Source organism: Nanorana parkeri, unplaced genomic scaffold, assembly GCF_000935625.1.
Source record: "Nanorana parkeri isolate BGI_ZX_2015 unplaced genomic scaffold, ASM93562v1 scaffold1767, whole genome shotgun sequence".
NCBI lineage: Eukaryota > Metazoa > Chordata > Amphibia > Anura > Dicroglossidae > Nanorana > Nanorana parkeri.
In genome coordinates, this window is record NW_017308035.1 from 193,552 (window position 1) to 214,203 (window position 20,652).

A 20,652-nucleotide genomic window follows, 5' to 3' on the forward strand; every position below is an offset into this window, starting at 1 on the left:
TATTTTGCGGTCCATAAGACGCACCGGTCCATAGGACGCTGGGAGGTCCGGCGCGCCTTATGGAGCACTCGACAGACTGTAGCTTCTGACAAAGCTTCTATGACAGAAGCTGTGACTGAAGCTGCAGTTAGTGACCGCTGAGACAGGAGGTGCTGCGATTACAGCGCCACGGTCTCAGTGATCACACAGAGCAGACGAGGAATTCACACACGAATATATTTATATATTGAGGAAACAAAAAATGTGAGAATATATCTATATATATCTATAGATATATCTGCAGATATATCTATAGATATATATACATACAGTATATATACGCATACATACATAGGTGCCGGTGTGCCTGCAGGAGTGGCAGTGCTGGAGGGAGGGAGGGAGCGGTGCCGCCCGCCCCGGCCCAGTAATAATATTAATCGCTCCCCCCCCTATCAAATCTGCCACTGGCCCTGCCGGCGGCGCCCGGGGCACATGCCCCCCCTAGCTTCAGCACTGCCCCAACCACCCCCGTGCCTCCCCTTCCCCCACACTGAGCCACTATTACCTGGCTTCTTGCGGACCACCAGAGGTCCATGGACCACAGGTTGGCGACCGCTGGTATAGATAATTTAGTGAACTGTGCTTGCATTTTGGGTATTGCACTGTGGGGTACATTCTTCTTTGTACCCCCATGTTTATAAAGTTTAAATTGAACCCAAATGTTTTATTATAGGCTACTATCTGTCAACAACAACTGATTAATTGCTAGCTCTTAAAGTGTATGTGAATGCAAATTATGTTAAAAAACACACAAAACACACTAGGCACATTTAGGGGTTTTTTTTGGGGGTGGGGGGGGGTGTTTAAGTCGTCCCCCTCCTCTTCCACAGCTCAGAATGCTGGCCTTCCATAAGGCCTGCAAAAGATGCTCGGCAGCTTCCGCTAACATCTTCCACTGACATCATACAAGGAGCTCCATGAAAATCCAAACTGCTCTGCTCAGCGCAGCTCCTGCCACTGTCAAATAAATTGTTGAGGGCTGGATGTAGAAGCTGAATCCGACTGCAGGACTATAGGCACTATGTGTATTATCAGCACAGCGTCAGAAGAGATGCAAACTGACCCTGCTCTGCTTCCGTACCTAGAGTGGTCAGTTTGATTTCAAAACCAAGAGGAACTGGCAGGATACCCAGCAATTTAGCAAAAAACCAAGGCAATAAAAACCTTACAAGCTGCATTTAATAAGTGGATTGGAGGGATAGCAGTCACTCATTGGTCTTTTCTTTGGGGGGGGGGGGGGGGGTTGTTTAGTGATAGTGATAGAGTGTGTGTTATGTTTTGTTGTAATATAGGGTGTTTTTTTTCTTTGGTTTAAAACTGGGGTCTCAAACTCAATTCACTTGGGGGCCACTGGACAAATTTTCTTCTCCCGTGGGGGCCGCTTGCCACATTTCATACCTCAAAATGAAATGTAACTATACACAGTACCAGTGTTAATGTCTGCATGTCTTTATAATGTCAGTATATGTGATGGTTTCTGTGTATGCAATGTCAGTATATTTTTTGTGATGGTTTGTGTGTGTATTGTCAGGATTTCTGTAAGTGATGTCGGTATGTCTGTTAATGTTTCTGTGCGTGTCATATCAGTATGTTTATGTGTGGGTTTTTTTTGTCCCACAGGTTTAAATTTTAAATCATAGAGGACCAACAGATTTACACATTCACTCACATAGAAATACGCACACACACAATAAATCCTACGATTTTCGGCAGGTTTTCCAGCGTGCTCGGAAGACAAAAGACGTGCGACCGTACAGAGAAACGGTTGCACGCCTTCCATACACCTGCCGATTATCGTACGATCACGGGAGGTGTATGGGCATCTTTAGGCTCCACTCCCACCTGTAAGTTTAGGTGCAATTAGGGATTCCTGCATCAGGAATTAGCATTTTCCTGCAGCAGGAATCCCCAATCTGGCGTTTTCAAGCGGAAGCGGTCGCCCATTCAAGTTCATTGGGTGACAGCCACTGCATGTAAATGCTGGCACGCCGCATGTAATCATATGCGATACGATTACATGTGATTAGAAAACAATCACTCTCTCTGGACACACGATAGATGTGTCCAGGGAGAGTGATTGTTGTACCTGATCATTAACTTGGGTGACAGCTGCCACTTGTAAACGCCAGATTAGGGATTCCTGCTGCAGGAACTTGCGTTTTTCTTGAGTCAGGATGCAGGAATCCCTAAATCGCACCTAAACTTACATGTGGGAATGGGGCCTAATACAAACACACACAGAAATGCTTGCCACACAAAACACAATAAAAGAAAGAGCCCCCCCACCTGCTTACTTTTTTTGCAGGGAGGAGGCACATTCCCTGGTGATCCAGAGGTTGATTAGTATGATCTGCTCCTCCGGCTGGTGCAGATATTACCAATCCTTCCTTTCGGCCTGCGCTCAGTGCAGGCTGTCAGAGCGCCGGCTGAAAGAAACTACTGAGTGCCGGCATGGCCAGGAGCAGCTATGCCAGATGCAGACCATGTAGCTTTTCCCCCAAGTCAGGTACGCAGTCCGTGACTGCATACCTGACTTGTCAGCTGGCTGTGAGCCACATGATATCGGTCCGCTGGCCCGGTACTTGGGACCACTGGTTTAAGGTGATTAGGATGCATCAGTCACTTGTTTATGGCCATCTGTTCATGAGCTGCCTTAAAAAAAAAAAAAAATTCTAGAGCAATATAATAATTAATTACTTTTTTAATGGTGTCTGGAAAGCTGCCCCTGTTGACTCCAATGCAGTTTGGTGAATTTTAACGCTAAAACCTGGTGAACATTCTTATGCCCCCTTTACAAAGGCTGATCAGGAGGAGATCCGATCACCTCCTAATCAGAGCAGTACAGATCAGATGTCACCGCTGTGACATCCATGTCCATCCAGTTTTTTCTCCAACTTGCAATGTAAGAAAAAGCTGAAATGACCAGACGCCATGTCCGTCTATGGGGAAATTGGAAATAAATGGACATGTGTCCGTTTACATCAGATTACCTCTGATCTGGCATGATCAGGTCCAGCTAAACAGATCTCTGATCACTAAGTACATATTGATTTGTGAAGTTATTGTTTTGTTGTTTTAATTATAGTATAGAGCAATGCAGGTGAGGTATGTCAGATCTCTGATGCATTTGCTTTTCCGGACCTGGCTGGAGTCGGGGGTAACCCAGTGTAAAAGGACACCCGTCAGTGTACACACAGCTGCCCATAGACTTACATTGGGCATCCGATCGGGTTCGCCTGAAAAACTGACAGGCGGACACATTTCGCCCATGTGAAAGAGGCATAATCCTTCCCCAATCTACCAAAAACAATTAAAAAAGCTTAAGGCCTTGTTCACACCAAGCGCGTTCCAGGAGCAGAGCAGTTACAGACCGGAGCAAGACTGCGTCCAATGTATTCCAATGGTATTTTTAGCTCCAGTTCACATCGCAGCGTTCCGAAAAATTAAAAAAAATATTTTTAACCAAAAACGGCCTGGAACGCATCAAAAACGCGGCACAACCCACTGCACTGCGTGTGCATAAACTCATGCAGATCTGCTCTGCATTTGGTGTGAACAAGGCCTTAGTGATGTTATACCCTATAAATTAATGGTAAATTAAAACATTCTTTTTTAATGAAGTATGAAGGAAATTAAATTATTTGTTCCCACCATCATTGTTCCAGTTATTATCTTTTAGTTCTAATCAACAATTATGTATTAGTTGGTTCCACCTGTGTTGTCAACAATATTTATTCTCACTCATAACAGTAAACATAAACATCACATTACCGATTCAAAGTTGCCCAATTGCACAGTTTCTGTTGTGTTGAGTTTGCTGAAACGTAGTTGTGTATTTCAACAATCTTGGGAATAAAATGTTTGGTAACTTCTGCAACCAAAACTATAAAACAAACAAAAAATATTGTTATTTGAGTATGAAAGTGAAATATCTTTATAATTATATTATTAATATCAATCTGCCATCTACAAATAACCTGCAGATAGGAGAAAAAGTTAGAGAACTATGTGGTAACCTTTCTAGACATATACTAACCTCCTCCCGTGACCCAAAGCTCAGTACATAGCGGGCTATTCGCCACGATATACTGAGAGCGCCACAGCCTGGACTGATCCCAACAATACTGTCTGGATCCACCCAGCTGGCCGATTGACAGCTGGCTCTGCCTATCTAGAGGTAGAGTCAGCTGTACCCGACCCCTCCCCCATCCATCCCTACAGTCAGTGATGGAGGATCGGAGAGGGAAGGGGGGAATCCCTGCGGGGAGCAGTGACTGACAGTCACCATTCTATGCAGGGAGAAGATCGGGAAGTGAGCGAGCGATGGTATGTGTTTGCACACTTACCGATCTATAGAGCCGACGTGTGACAGTTTCATTGCCACAGGTCAGCTCTATGAGGATGAGTGTAAATCACTCACCTCATAGTTCTCCTTTAATACTTGATAGAAGAGCTTTAAAGAAGAACTCTGTGAAAACTGTATTAACCCTTGCCGTGGGGCTACCCCCGCACTGCAAGGGTTAAGTGCTTGTTTTTGCCTGGGGTTAAAAATAACACAGATATACTCACCCAAATCTCCTCCTCCTCCACTGCAGCGCTGGTATGTCCCTAGGCATCCTCACACCCTACACACTGCATATAGAAAATGATGACTCAAGGAGTCTTAGACCGCTGCAGTGGAGGGGAGAGAGGCTCCAGGGACCAGTCTAGGAGCAAGGTGGATCTGAGGATCAGGTGAGTATAACTTTATTTTTGACCTTAGGCAAAAATAGGCACTAAACCCTAACCTTACAGTGTGGGGGTAGCCCCACTGCAAGGGTTAATAAAAAATGTTACCTATAGTCCTTTAAAAAAACAAGCCATCCCTGACATCTCTAGCTGCTTGTAATGCAAGGTAATTTGTTCACAAAGATTACAACAAATGATTTGTTTTTACGCACTTTGCAACAGCGTAACGCGTCACTCCATCCTCTGGTTCCCCACCCCTAGCCATGTACATACATGGCTAGGGGTGGGGAACCAGAGGATGGAGTGACGCCACAGGAGACAGCTTTCACACATTACAAAACTGGTCCTCTGTACCTCCTGCATTGCCAAACCACATATGGGCCATAAAAGGGAATCCCTGTTCTGGCAGCCTCAATGAAGGCCAGACTACCCCCTTCCCCCAACATACCGCTCTCAACAATGCCCACTTATCTGCAACAGTGAAGGGCTAGGACACCCCCAACAGGGTACTTATGTCCCACAGGTAGCCACAGCTGACAAGCAGCCAGCAGGAGAGGCATTTTGCCATGTGGCCTCAAACCAGCACCGCCCCTGGTCTGGTTGATCCAGAGGCAGTGTGCAGCCCCGCACATGGGTCCTGAAGCTGGCAGCTTGTATGTCCTGCCAGCATTTCCAGCTCCAGTGAGGGCAGAAGCCCTCAACCAAGATGGCCGTCACAGCTCCCACTACTACTGCCATGGGGGCTTGTGGATGAACTGCTGAGGGCTAGTGATTGGCTCGGGCGTGTTCGCAGTTTCAGGTGCTGATCCCGCCAGGAAGCTGACAGTGCCAATCACAGGTACTGAGACATTTGACCGGTCCGCAGCTGTAGAGATCGGGAAATGTCTCAGTGCCTGTGATTGGCGCTGCCAGCTTCCTGGCGGGCTCGGCACGTGGAACTGCGAACACGCCCGAGCCCATCACTACTGAGGGCAAAGTGCTGTATTCCTTGGCTCCCTCGTTATGGGAGGTCTTTATGAATAATGTTACTGCTCCGGGCCAGTCCAGGCAATAGTCCTTGGGTGTGTGTCCACCTTCTTACCGACACATGTACAAATTGCAAACACCAGGCTCCAGATAGCACTCCAAATATTCATGTGTACATATATCAATTACTGAGTTTGTTTACTTTGATTTTACAGATCTGAATGCAACAGAGTTACACAACGTGTACATAGGCCCCAGGGGCGGACTGGGCCTGGGGGCAGGGAGGCAATTGCCCCCCGGGCCTCTCTGATGCCTGCAGGCTGGGTCAGTGCTGCATATGGTTCCCTAGGCAGCCCAGAGGCTACGGGGCTGTCAGCAATGTGTGCAGCAGTGCTGTCCTTCTCACAGCTGCTGCTGGCCTCCCGTACAGTGCGGCCTCCCCAGGAGGCGGGGCGTCTTCAGTGCCCGGGCTTAGCTGGCTGCGGCTACTCAGAGGACAGAGTTGCCGAGCAGGAGCTCTGGGGGTGTGTTGTGTAGTAGTAGTGCTGTATTCTCCCTCAACCCTCCCTCCGTCCATAAATGGTGTTATATTGGGCAGCATCAGAAGATCGCTGCGGATAAGATATAGAGATGTACTCTTCAGAGTTCCCAGGGCATGCTAGTATTTTTAGTCCTGCTGGTTAGCCTCAAACTGTTTACAACTGGTCTGATTTCATTACCAGCACAGAACATATTACAAGACACCTGAAATAAAGAGACTGCAAAATGAAAAATATTTTTCACATGTGTGTTATGATAATATGCAACATTGTTAAAGCCTAAATAAACTTTTAGTTTTAGGATGGGGGAGCTGTACAAGAACAAGACAGGGCCAAATAGGGTCCGTTCAAGTACAAGACAGGGCCAAATAGGGGCCATACAGGTAAAAGACAGGGGCATATGGGGGCTGTACAAATACAGGGCAGGGGCACACGGGGGCCGTACAGGTAAAAGACAAGGGCACACGGGGGCCGTACAGGTAAAAGACAAGGGCACACGGGGGCCGTACAGGTAAAAGACAAGGGCACATGGGGGCTGCTCAAGTACAGAACAGGGGCGCATGGGTGTCGTACAGGTAAAAGACAGGGGCAGATGGGGACTGTGCAGGTAAAAGACAGGGGCACATGGGGGCCGTAAAGGCAAAAGACAGGGGCACATGGGGGCCGTAAAGGCAAAAGACAGGGGCACATGGGGGCCGTAAAGGCAAAAGACAGGTGAAAGTGGATGAGGGCAGGGCTTAGCAGCGCCGGAGGTGGTAGAGGCTGGGGCCCAGCAGCACTGGTCCGGCAGCGGAGGTGGAGGGGGCCAGGGCCAAGCAGCGGGCGGCTCGGGGCTGACAGGTAAGCGGAGCACACATGTGCAGGGAAAGGGACCTCGAGCAGCCTACCTGAGACCCTGCAGAGCCCACCATAGAAAGTCTCAGGTGGGCTCTACGGGGTCACTCTCAGGTGGGCTATGCAGGATCTTTGGTATGCGTGGGGTTTCAGGTGGGCTCTGCAGGGTCACTCTCAGGTTGGCTATGTGGGGTCTCTGGTATGTGTGGGTTCTCAAGTGGGCTCTATGGTGGGCTCTGCAGAGTCACTCTCAGGTGGGCTATGTGGGGTCTCTGGTATGTGCAGGGTGGGCTGTGTTGGGTCTATGGCGGGCTGTGCAGGTTCTATGGTGGGCTCTGTGGGGTCTTAAGTGGGCTCCGTGGGGTGTCAGGTGGGCTGTGTGGGGTCTATGGTTGGCCCTGCAGCAGTGAGCGGCGATCTCTTCCTCGCCTCTGATGGTGCAGGCATGGGAACGTGTTCTGGAGGTAGGTATTTTTTCTTGGATGGGGTGTGGGTTACCATACAAAACTTTGCTAAGGGGCCCTGTGATTTCTAGTTACACCCATGGGCCTTATCTATCAATGCAGGTAAAAAATAATGCCCAGGACCAAATTAATATTAAACATGGCTCTACTCATGCCCTGTAAAAAAGCCACACCACTCCCATTAAAATTGCACACATGGTACTGCGCGGTACAAGCAGTCCTGCTTACATGTTATACCTACGTGAAAGTGGCTGGCAAGGGAGGGGAGGAGGCGGGAGAAGAGGGAGAGCAGGAGGGGGGCTTAGTTGCTGCACCATTGACCTCTGGCTTGTATGTGCCCCCTGAGCCAAATGTTGCAAGTCAGCCCCTGATAGGCCCCATAGAAAACAATACACATACAGTAGGTTAAGGGCCATTTAAAAAAAGAAAAGCACGGATAAAAGCCACTGCATTTTTTTATTTTTTTTAACGGCCATCTGCATGAACCCTAAATTAATTTTACATCCACGAACCTCCATTGTTCTACAACCCCATCCATGCCATCATGTTATTTCACCATCTCCTCTGACTGCCTCCAGTATATGAACAGATAGTGCTCCATCCTTGGAGCTCCCCTCCCTCCTCGTGTTTACATCAGACTTCCCCATGGTACCTCCGTCACTGAAATCCCGGGCAATATTCTTCTTCGGGCGGCTGAGAGGTACCTGGTCTATCCAGGCGTACAGTTCCTGCAGCTGCTCTTCCTTTATGTTTTCATCCATCTTTACCGAACACACAACACTGACACCGGCTCCGAGCTCTGCGCGTGTCTGTTTCCATGGATACCAGACACAGGCGCTAGGCAACGTGCCGCTAATGTCTACAATGTACGGGGAGCGGAGAGGGACAAACCCAGCGGAAACGCGCTCAGCGGCTGCAAGCTGAATGCAGTACAATTGTGTACAGTTGTGTTCTGTAGTTTTACTATAGGGGGGTGTAATACAAGGGGTGTCATTCTCCAGGGCAAAACTGCCAGAGCCTTAGCCCTGGTGATAGTTCCCCCTTCTGCTGCTGTTTCTCCAGTCCTCCACAGTTACTAATTATTAGTAATATTAGCATTTAATTTCCTATGTACTCACCAAAAAGGTTACCAAAACAGCAACTAGAAAAAGCTTAGTCTTATGTTGTGACCCCATTCTATATAAAAAAAAAAAAAATAGGCTATAGAATTGCCAACACGCACCCGACACGCACGGCACCTCAGGCAGTTGCCGGCCAGCTAAATTAGGACCCCACCTGGAGCTCCTCCCACCGGACCAGCGCTGACTCGCCGCTGCTCTCCCGCGCCGAAGGGAAGTGGAAAAAAACCCAAAACATAGCGCAAACATTGGGGCATTTTGACAAGTACAAGTACTTGTCAAAATGCCCTGTTTTTACAGGGGGTCAGGTGCGGGGCGCAAAAATACACCTTGCCTACCTTGCCTAGAATCCTAGCACCGGCCCTGGCAAGAGGATTGCCATTCTTCAGTATGGGGCCATTGCCATTAATGTGCATCCCGCAATGCACAACAAGAGGATTGCCATTGTTCTCTATGGGGCCAATCACACCTGTGCACTGCATGGCCATGTGCATCAACACAAGTGTTTGGCTCCATAGACTTCAGTGGCATTCATTTTTGTGCATTTTAGCTCATAACAACAAGCCACCGTGCACCCTCTACTTTATTCAACTTTCATTGGCCAAACATAAAAAAAAGCAGAACACTTGAAAATGCACTAAAATGTGCAAATGTGTATGATTTCTGGAAGCAGAGAAAACAAAACAATGGCAGTTGCATTTTTTTTAATGTCACACAGTATTAGCTTAACAGTTTATGAAACCAAAATTAGCAGAGATGCAGAGAATGCATTCAAATAATTGTAGTGACACATACACAATATAATACCCAAATTTTGGCAAAATGTAAAAAACTAGGTTGTGCCGAGTAAACAGATATGAAAGCTGTCAAACCTCAAATCTACATGTGCCCAGGAAACTGCAAAAAAAACTGTGGTACAAAAATAGCCCACAGATCACGCTTTAAAAGCCTCTACAGGTTATGAGTTTAGAGTTAACCATAAATAATGCCCCTAGAATTTTACATCAAAGAAAAGAGGATAGCATTTATAAAATATAAGATGGAGGGGACGGCATTGGCATTCCAGAACTACAAGGAATGCAACAAGAGATGTAAACATGAAATCCGGGCAGCTAAAATAGATTATGGAAAGTATATCGCCACAGTTTGTAAGAAGAACCCCAAAAAATTCTTCCAGTATATAAACAGTAAAAGGGTAAAGAAAGAGCAGGTCGGCCCAATAAAAATCGAAAACGGAAGATTAATCACAAACGACAGGGAGAAGGCTGAGGTTTTAAATTCATTTTTCTCCTTAGTATACACTCAGGAGAGTGACCGGTTTAATGGAGATAAGAATGTGAGTTGCGGGGGGCGCATGCGCGCGGTGATCCGGAGCGGACATGTTTTAGAGCAGCTCCGTCTCCCTCCGGCATAGCAGGGGAACCCGCGCCGCTCACCCCGGCCACATCGCGGCAATAACTGCAGTGTCAGACGAGGGAAGGAACGGGTGACACGGCCATGTCCTCCGCCGGCCAGAGATCCCAGTCAAGAGGGAGATTAGCAGGTGAGAGGCAGACCCGCACCCCTGCCAAGATGGCGCCGCAGCCTTCACAAGCCAGACAGTCACAGCAAGCCTCCCCCTCTCACTCTAACAGAGAGGATACAGACAGCAGGGCCAGCTCTCCCTCCCCCAAATGTGAGTTGCTCAGTGTATAAAATACCTCAGTGGTTGACAGTAACTGGGGCTCAACAAAGACTTGATAAACTTCATGCAAATAAATCATTAGGACCAGATAACATGCACCCATAGGTACTTAAAGAACTCAGCCACGTTATAGCGAGACCATTATTCCTCAATTTCAGGCCTGGTTCACACCTGGGCATTTTGTAGCGCGTTTCGAACGCTCTGCAAAACGCTCAAACACCGAAATCCCATTATTTCCTATGGGTATGGTTCACACCTGGGCATATTACAGGCCATATGAACGCGCTACAAAACGCCCTACGCCCAAAGAAGTACAGGAGCTTCTTTGGGGTGTTTTTGTCGCGCGTTTCCATTGGGATACAGCCAGGTAGCCCTCGGAAATGCGCGTTTGTCGAACGTTTTTTACCGCAAATCGCGGTAAAAACGCGTGTCACGAAACGCGCGACAAACGCGCATATTCGATACGCCTAGGTGTGGACCTGGCCTTTAGGACTCAGGTACCAAGTGACTGGCGGAAGGCTACATTAGTGCCAATATTTAAAAAAAAAAAAGGGGCAAGATGCCAACCTGGGAACTACAGACCAGTCAGTCTAACATCAATAGTATGCAAACTGTTAGAGGGGATGATAAAGGACTATTTAGTGGATTTTGTTTGTGACAATGGTATTATAAGTGATAATCAACATGGATTAGGAAGGACCGTTCTTGTCAGACCAACCTACAAACATTCCAGGAAGAGGTGAGTAGAGATCTGGATGGAGGGAGACCGGTGGATATGGTCTAGAAATGTCACTTCTATCCGACTTTGTGACTGCGATCTCACATTCCACAAAGTTGGATAGAAGTGACATTTCAGGACCGATCAGCTGTTCCAGGGCAGATCGGTTCTCCTGCACATACGATCTGCGATGTCAATCTGCCCTGAAACAGCTGAGAAAGCATTGGAATTCTTCACCTTTTGCCGGTCACATATTCCACCGCCGAAAAACTGGGCGGGATTAGAATGTGTGACCACGTCATCGGTCACAAATTCTAACGCAGTCACAAACTTTGATAGAACACCTCACACAGCTTGGTTACCAAGTTGGGGGTGGGGTTTTGGATGGGGCGGAGCTTCAGCGGGACAGGGCGGCGCTTCAGCGGGACGGGAGCAGAGCTTCAGCTGGACTGGAGCAGACCTTCGGCGGGCTGGGGGAGGCCTCACCCATCATATAAGGCACGGCATGACGCTGCAGTGCAGGGGTAGCCCCACTGCAAGGGTCAATTTTGTACATGGCCGGAATTGTTCTTTAAGTAGCAACGGCCAGAAGAGAAGAGGCTACAACGTGCAAGAAGGGACATGGCTGTGTTAGGTAACTGACTCTTCTGGAGTAGTCAAATCTTCTAACAAGTTCAAATGTACAATGCACAAAATGATAAAAAATTATTTCTGGATAGAAAAACAATGGAAGTAAGCATTTAAAATAATGTACACGGGTACTAAAAAGGATGAGATCTGGAAACCCAATGAATTAGCTGAAAAAATGATTTTTACTAAACCCATCTTCCATGAAACAGCCAAATCATTAAACAATATCCTGGGGCCCCAGCAGAGTCTACGACAGTATTCAGAATTCTTAACACAGTACAAATATAGTGTTTGAAATAGTAATTGAAAACAAGGATTGACACATCCATGTCCTGTAATGCATACTGATCAGTATGCATTACCATGACATTACATGTTTTCAAAGATACTAGTGTTTAGAACTCTCTTGTTCAGTTATAGGAAGGAACAGCTGGTCATTCTCCTTGCATTCTTTTCAATCACAGAAATATGTACAGTGGTACCTCGCGTATGTTCGCGAGCAATTCGGTTCGCGAAGTCTGCATCGGGTGCAGGGGCGTAACTAGAAATCATAGTGCCCCATAACAAAATTGTGTATGGGGCCCTGTGATTTCTAGTTACACCCCTTGAAGAGCCCACATAGCTCACCTGAGGGTGACCCTGCAAAGCCCATCATAGACTCTCTATGGTGGGCTCTGCAGGGTCACCCTCAGGTGGGCTGGTCACACTCCTTACCTGTCCGCCTCTTCTTACTCCGTCTTCCCTCCTCCATCGCCGGGCCCACTCCGTCCTCCATCGCCATGCCCGCCTCCGTCACCGGTCCCGCCTCCTTCTCTGATGCTGACCCCCCGGGCCCCGCCTCCTCCTCCCCGCCACGTCCAGCCTCCTCCACCGCCGCTGCTGAGTCAATTAGAGTGAGTCAATTATGGAGAAGAACACAGCACTGCACAGATCACCGTGACCTGAACAGCGGCGCGTTCGAACCCATAGCGACCCAGGCGGCCCGCACGGCATCAAGGGGGTGTCCTGGCCGTGCCCCCCTGTGCCCGGGCCCCATAGCGGCCGCCTGGGTCGCTATGGCTATTGTTACGCCACTGATCGGGTGATGAACGCAGACAGAGCTGTGCACACCTGCTGTGAAGCTTTTTAGCTCCGTATTGTACAGTATTCAATCCAGCATGGCTTCAAAGAAAGTGCAGAGCAAGCATGGTGGTAAAAAGAAAGTGCAGAGCGGTAATAAAGGTGACAAGAATGTGCAGAGCTTTAAAGGAGAACTATGGGAGAGCTACTGCTCACGGTATACTAAGACGCCGCAGCTGAAGCGGATCCCGACAATTATGTCTGGATTCGCCCAGTTGCATGAGTGACAGCTGGCTCTGCATATCTAGAGGCAGGGCCATCTGTACCCGCCCCCTCCCTGTCCGATCTGCCAGTCAGCGCTGGCGGATCAGAGCAAGGAGAGGGGAATCCAGCCCCTCCCCCTGTCACGGCAGAGAGCTGTGACAGGATTCAGAGGTGAGCGAACGCCGGTATGTGTTCGCTCACCTCCCGATCTACTGAGCCGACCTGTGACAGTCTCATTGTCACAGGTCGGCTAGAACTATGAGGTGAGTGAAAAGCACTCACCTCATAGTTCTCCTTTAATGAAGGTGACAAGAACGTGCAGAGTGGTCTCTCATTTCCGGAGGGTTATGCAGCGCAGGAAAAAACAAGTGACAGACAGATTTTTCGCCAAAATTTACCCTGCAGCTAAGAGACAAAGAAGAGAGGAAACCCCAGAAGGAGATCTCCCAGATGTCCTTATGGAGGGGGGCTCTCCCTCCAAACAATCTCCTCCCCACCCACTTTCCTGTCCTCCATGCCAGAATTCGCCCCAAGAAAGGTTAGTGTTCACTCTCTTCATACTATACTGTACTGTACTTTGTTTCATACTTTTGTGGGTAAAAATTTTTTTTTCATATGGTTCAGAACGTATTAACCTCATTTACATTGAACCCTATGGGAAAATGTGATTCTGTTCGTGACCAAAATCGGTTCGCGACCACGTTTGTAGGGGTCAGTACGGATTAACCTTATTTACATTGAACCTTATGGGGAAATTTGATCGGTTCGTGGAACCAATTAAATTTGTGAACCGTGTTACCACTGTATTTGGTTTGTAGTTCAACAAAGGAAATTTTATTGATTGATTTGTATTTTAGTATTAAGAAATGCTGAACAGGTCCCGGATAGAGTATTATCTACAATGGTGATATCCATTAAAAGTCTCACCCTGTATGTGTTCTACAACCCCAATTCCAAAAAGTTGTAAAATCTTCATAAAAACAGAATGCAATGATTTGCAAAACTCATAAACCCATATTTTATTGACAATAGAAAAAATATACAATGTTTAAATTGAGAAAATGTACCAGATGTGGCAGATCTTGAAATGAAAAATACAGTGCGAGAGGGCAACCCCCTCCCGAGGGATGCCTTATCGGCCCATGTGGTAGTTATCCCCAAGCCTGACAAAGACCCAACGCTATGCCCCAGTTACCGACCGATATCCCTGCTGAATGTGGATACTAAGCTGTTGGCGAAGGTCCTTTCCATGAGATTGCTCCCCCACATCACAGCTCTAATTCACCCAGACCAGGCGGGATTCGTCCCATCTAGAGAGGCCCGCGACAACACCACCCGCGCCCTCAACATCATTCACTCGGCCATGTCGAAGTCCATCCCGAGCCTTATTTTGTCCACGGACGCCGAGAAGGCTTTCGACAGGGTCGACTGGTCTTTTCTACGTCTCACGCTGGAACACATCGGGATGGGTCAGAGCATGCTAGCGTGGATTCTGGCATTGTATTCCCACCCGACAGCCAGGGTCTGCGTTAACGGTACACTCTCGTCAGCGTTCACCATATCTAATGGCACCAGACAGGGCTGCCCACTCTCACCCCTCATTTTTATCCTGACCCTTGAACCCCTGCTCCGCACCATTAGAGCACATCCTGATATCCATGGCATTGAGGTGGGGGGACAGGCCCATAAAATAGCAGCATATGCGGATGACCTCCTGTTCTTCATTTCGACACCGGACACGTCCATACCTAATCTACTCCAGGCCCTTCAGCGATACGGCGAGCTATCGAACTACCATATAAACACCCAGAAGTCGGAGGCTCTAAATTTGACTATTCCCCCTCAATTACTAGCGCGCCTACAACAGAACTTTCCTTATCAGTGGTCCTCTACAGCACTCCAATATCTAGGGATAAAGCTTCCACGGAACCTGTCGGACACTTACAGCCTCAATTTCCCCCCACTACTGCAAAAGGTCAAAACAGACATTCAAGGATGGGCACGCTCGACATTTTCCTGGACAGGCCGCTGTAATGTCATCAAACAAAATGTCCTTCCGCGGTTCCTATATCCTTTCCAAGCCCTCCCGATCATGGTTCCACGCTCCTTTTTCCGCTCCCTGCAGGCAATGGTGACCAACTTTATATGGGCCGCAAGGCCCCATGAATCAGACTGGCGAATCTGAGACGCCCCAAAGCCAAGGGGGGGCTAGCCCTTCCCGACTTCCATTTTTTTTACATAGCCTCACACTTGGCCAGGGTCATTGATTGGTGCTGTCACAGCGCCACCAAGCCCTGGATACAGGTGGAATAATCCGTGACCAAGATCTCCCTACCTGGTCTACCGTGGTACGAGGGACGCCTACCCCGAACAATTAGAACACACCCGACTATAGGCCCCACTTGGAGGGCGGCCCGCTGATCTGTCCCCTATGCGGCCGATCTTGGGGGCTCCGGATTTCCCCCCTGGTCTGGAGGCCAGCCTGTTTCGCTGCCTCCTGGCAAGGGGAAAATTTCGAGCACTTCACTTCCTCCAGGGTCCTCACTGGCAAATACGGAGAAACTCCCCTGAGGACCCAGATTCTGAAAGTCTCGACACATGGCGCCTGCACCAACTGTCACACTTTCTCTCCACACTTCCTCTACCTACCTCCTACACGAAACAGCCTACACTATTTGAGCAAATCTGCTCTGACAAGGAACCCATAACTAAAACACTCTCTCTATGCTACCAACTGGTGTTAGCTGCAGACCTGGAGACCCCGCTCCGATTCCTTGAGCGCTGGGAGGGGGAGCTGGGGATACAGTTCTCGCAGGAAGAAGGTGCCCAGCTGTTGCGCCACTCCCTGAAGTCATCCATCTGCAATAGATACCAGGAACTGGGATACAAAATCCTAACGAGGTGGTACCGGACCCCTCATAGACTTCACCAGATGTCACGGGCAAATCCGGACATTTGCTGGCGCTGCGGCTCCTCACCTGCGGATATGCTTCACATCTTCTGGTCCTGCCCATCTCTGACACCTTTCTGGACACAGGTCCGCCTCATTGCGCAAAAATTTACAGATCACACCGTCCCGGATGACCCGGCGTTCTTCCTTCTCCACCATAACCACTTCCCAGTGAAAAGCTACTCCCGCTCGGTTCTGGTGCATTTACTGAATGCAGCCAGAGCATGTATACCTCTTCTATGGAGACAGGTTACCCCGCCCTCGGTCCAAATGTGGTTCTCCAAAATAAACGATATTCGTTCCATGGAAGATCTCACCAGTTCCATTAAGGGCACCTCCTCCAAGTTCACAGCTACGTGGTATTACTGGATAGAATACACCACCACTGCGGAATACCGCATGATAATGGAGACTTGAAATCTGACATATAGGCACCCGGTGAAGATGCCCGACCCCATCATCCCCCCTCCCCCCCTTTTTCCTCTCTTTCTTTCTGGTCCGTGTCTTGTTTCATCCCCTCCCCTCCCCCAATGTATGTATGTCCCCCTCCCTCTCAGGCCTCCACGGTATCCAACTGTTATTCCACCGGTGGATGCTCTGCTTCACATTCACGTGCATAGTGATCTCGATTCCACCTGTTCTATATCTATAAGTCTAAATGAAGGGTTACCCAGATGGTCGAGTTTAGATGACTGTAATGTGTTATTGGTGTTCTCACTAGAATTATTCCAGTTGTATCTGTATGTATACGTACCATGTACATGCTACCCTTGCGACAATAAAGAATTTATAAAAAAAAAAAAAGAAATGAAAAATAAGACAAAGAAAACACAGGACTGTTGAGCAGTTAGAATCCTATATCAGGAAAGAATGGGCCAACATTTCTATCCCAAAGCTCCAGCAACTGGTCTCCTCAGTTCCCAGACGATTACAGAGTGTTGTTAAAGGAAGAGGGGGTGCTATACCAATGTCCAAACTTTTTTGAGACGTGTTGCTGCCATCAATTTCAAAATTACCTTATTTTTTTCTTAAATGGTACATTTTCTAATTTTAAACATTTGACATGTTTTCTATTTTCTATTGTGAAAAAAATATGGGTTTATGAGATTTGCGTATTATTGCACTCTGTTTTTATGTAGATTTTACACAGCATCCCAACTTTTTGGGAATTGGGGTTATACATTTTCTTGCTGCCATAGCTCCCTGGCCTCATTATAAGGCCTCATTCACACTGCTAAGAGTTGGCCCGTAAAGATCCGCGCAGCGTGCACGGTCGTATCAGGCCGCTCCTGGGAAGGACAGGTGCTGCGTGTGATTGTACGCAGCAGCCTGTTCTTCTCTATGTCAGTGCGCGGCCGTACACTCACCTGAGCTGCACATCCTTGCGGGTGTCCGTGCTCACACACAGACAGGATCCATCCTGTCTGCGTATGAGTACGGAGACCCACACCCGCACCCATGTGTAATTCGGGGGAGCGTATGGCCGCATACTCCCATAGATAAGAACAGGCTGCTGTGTAGAAATCACACGCAGCACCTGTCCTTCCCAGGAGCGGCCCGATACGGCCATGCACACCGCATGGATCCGTATGAGCCGACAGCTGTGTGCAAGAGGCCTTAATGTTAATCTTCTTGCAAAAAGATGAATATCTTTAACCTCTTGCCGTCCGCCCGTAGTAAAAAAACGGACGGACGGCACTGCTGCATCTGCGGGTTGCCGTCTAGAAATTGTAAGACCTTGTTGTAAGACTTCGATTGAGTATGGCGAGAGATTAATGACTTGCAGATCCACTCCTATATCTGCATTATATATCTGAAATCTCAGGTGTAAAAACAAATGTATGTTGTGCACTGGCATGTTTGCTGGAATTTATACTGATGACATACTGTATAGGATCAAATCAGAGGAGATTAGAGAAGGTATAGTCAGATTGGCTATAGGGTCACAGGTCTGCTCCAGCTCTGCATATATAGATTACTTTTTCCAATACTTCCTACACTCGCACAAAGAGAGCCCTCCAGCTGCTGGGGAACTACAAGTACGCCCTGGTATGAATGGGGCCTTAAAGATGAATGCAACGGTTTTCAAAGAGCTTCTTGAGCGGCATATCCAGTCAGTCCATACTACGGCACTTTAGAACGGATACATAAATGCATTTTTGGAAGGATATGCAATTGCCCCAGGTTGGGAGAGGTGTAAAATTGAACCACTTGTGTTTAGACTACTACATTTGTAACTACTTTTATTCTGATTATGATTAACCACTTCAATACCAGCATGTTCTTTTTTCCAAAAACCGAGTTGTGGTTACAAACTGGTCCCTTGTAAAATTCAATTGTAAAATATGTTCATTCAGTGAGTGTATACGTGTGTTGCAAGTGGCATCTCTTCCAAATCTGGTGAGAACCAAACATATACAGACCCATCCATCTGGGTTCAGGTTTGTCCTTTCAATTGTTATCCGTTGTTTTGTGCTTTTGTTTGTGGGTTATATCATGCTCATCTTCTAGTGTTGTATAAATGACTGGCCATTGTACTAAACTGCCAGTCTTGAGACTTGTTCTTCTGAGTGGACATTTTAAAACGTCCTTGTATGCACTACACATTTATGCACCAGGCAGATACCTGTGATACTACATTAGACAGCGAAGATCACAAGCAAAATCTGAAGAGCCAATTAAAGTAGATCTGTGCCGTGCCATGTGATCACTGTGAACCAATCACAGTAGTAAACACAATATAGTAAATAAACATTAAGCCCCCCACTTCATCTCATAAGATTAAACAGCTTACTTAGGCCTCATTCACACCAGTGCGATAGCTTTTCAGCACGCTTGTGTGCATTTTTAATGCGCATTTCAGCTCTTTTTACAGGCATTTTCAGTTTTTTTTTCTGTGTTTTTAGCCATGTTTCAGCTCATTTTTTGACAGTCGTCCAAAGAAAAGCAGTCTCAGCTTAGACCACATGCATTACTATCTGATTGTGAAATCTCAGGTGTAAAAACAAATGTATGTTGTGCACTGGCATGTTTGCTGGAATTTATACTGATGACATACTGTATAGGATCAAATCAGAGGAGATTAGAGAAGGTATAGTCAGATTGGCTATAGGGTCACAGGTCTGCTCCAGCTCTGCATATATAGATTACTTTTTCCAATACTTCCTACACTCGCACAAAGAGAGCCCTCCAGCTGCTGGGGAACTACAAGTACGCCCTGGTATGAATGGGGCCTTAAAGATGAATGCAACGGTTTTCAAAGAGCTTCTTGAGCGGCATATCCAGTCAGTCCATACTACGGCACTTTAGAACGGATACATAAATGCATTTTTGGAAGGATATGCAATTGCCCCAGGTTGGGAGAGGTGTAAAATTGAACCACTTGTGTTTAGACTACTACATTTGTAACTACTTTTATTCTGATTATGATTAACCACTTCAATACCAGCATGTTCTTTTTTCCAAAAACCGGTGGCAAAAAATTAGATTGCTTTGTGGTGTCTTCTTCCCAAAAATGAGTAATTTCAGGGGTATTTGTACTGTCCTGGCATTTTCATTTGATTTGTTTTATAATAGAAAATAAGGAAAACATTTTTTTATTAAAATGTTTGTGCTTTTTTCCTTTTATGTAGTAATAATTTAAAAAAGTAGTAATAAAAAGAAAGGTCTTTTTAAAAAAAAAAGTATGAAAATGTTATTTGGGTACACTATTACATGACTGAGTAATTGGCAGTCAAACTATCACAGCACTGGAAAGGAAGGGGGTATAACATGCTGCTACTGAGTTGGCTGAAGGTACATTTCTGTGATCTGAATCCCTCTGTGACCAGTGTGTCCTCTAGATGCATGTTGGGTGGGAGTCACATTTTCTACTCCCCCATCTACAAGCTCTCCCACTTGTATCTCTCTCAAATTTGTTTTCTTTCCTTTCCTCAATCTCTATTTCTTCCTTAAATTTGGTAAATTCCTGAGTTTTCTTTCTAATTTCTCCAAATGTTGAACTCTTGTTCTGTGTTCATTTCCACTTAGTCTTGTAATACTCCGAAACTTATTTAATAGTTGGAAAAATCTGAATCCTGAGTCCTAAGGGAAATGTATTCAATGTATCTGTCAGATCTATCTCGATATACAATATTCCACCAGAGTTGACGGATTTGTCTTACCTTAATGGAACACCCACCGAATCCACTGACCTCACAATATAATAGAGGTCAGTTCGCTTGTGTGAATCACACCAAAGGTTAAAACAAATCCTACACCATCGTACCAACGGACCAACTTTCATCCTCTCCCGTCACTCAAGTGAGTTGGAGCAGCCTGTACCCATTCCATATAAGGGTGCTCAACCGATTGGTCTCCGTTCAGGAAACCGTTCTTTGGCAGCACTGAACCAACTACAGGTGAAGCTGCATCCAACTTGCTCTCCCTCCAGAATAATCAAATCCTCTTTCCTTTAAAGGGTATCTATGGTCAAAAACTAAAACTAAAATTGTATTTCTATGATTATCAGGAGAGAGCACCAGTGCAGGGAATTCACTTTTAATCTTAGTAGTAGTAATATCCATCAGGATATTTTACATGATTACATACTCGTTAGTGCTCCTTCACACAATTCTGCTAATACCCTACTACAATTTTCAGGCTTTTTTTTTTTTTTTG

General features: G+C 46.9%; 1 protein-coding gene across 1 annotated transcript in view; it reads right to left on the reverse strand.

The window, feature by feature from the left end:
- The window catches only part of LOC108799598 (sperm flagellar protein 1-like), a 67,643-nt gene extending 59,220 nt beyond the window's left edge, over positions 1-8,423 (reverse strand). Inside the window, exons 1-2 of the mRNA XM_018571487.1 lie at positions 8,223-8,423; positions 3,811-3,922 (exon numbers count right to left, since the gene is read on the reverse strand). Of these exons, the coding sequence (XP_018426989.1) occupies positions 3,811-3,922; positions 8,223-8,331 (221 nt within the window). The 5' untranslated portion in view covers positions 8,332-8,423. The remainder of the gene's footprint in view (positions 1-3,810; positions 3,923-8,222) is intronic.
- Positions 8,424-20,652: the final 12,229 nt, after the last annotated feature.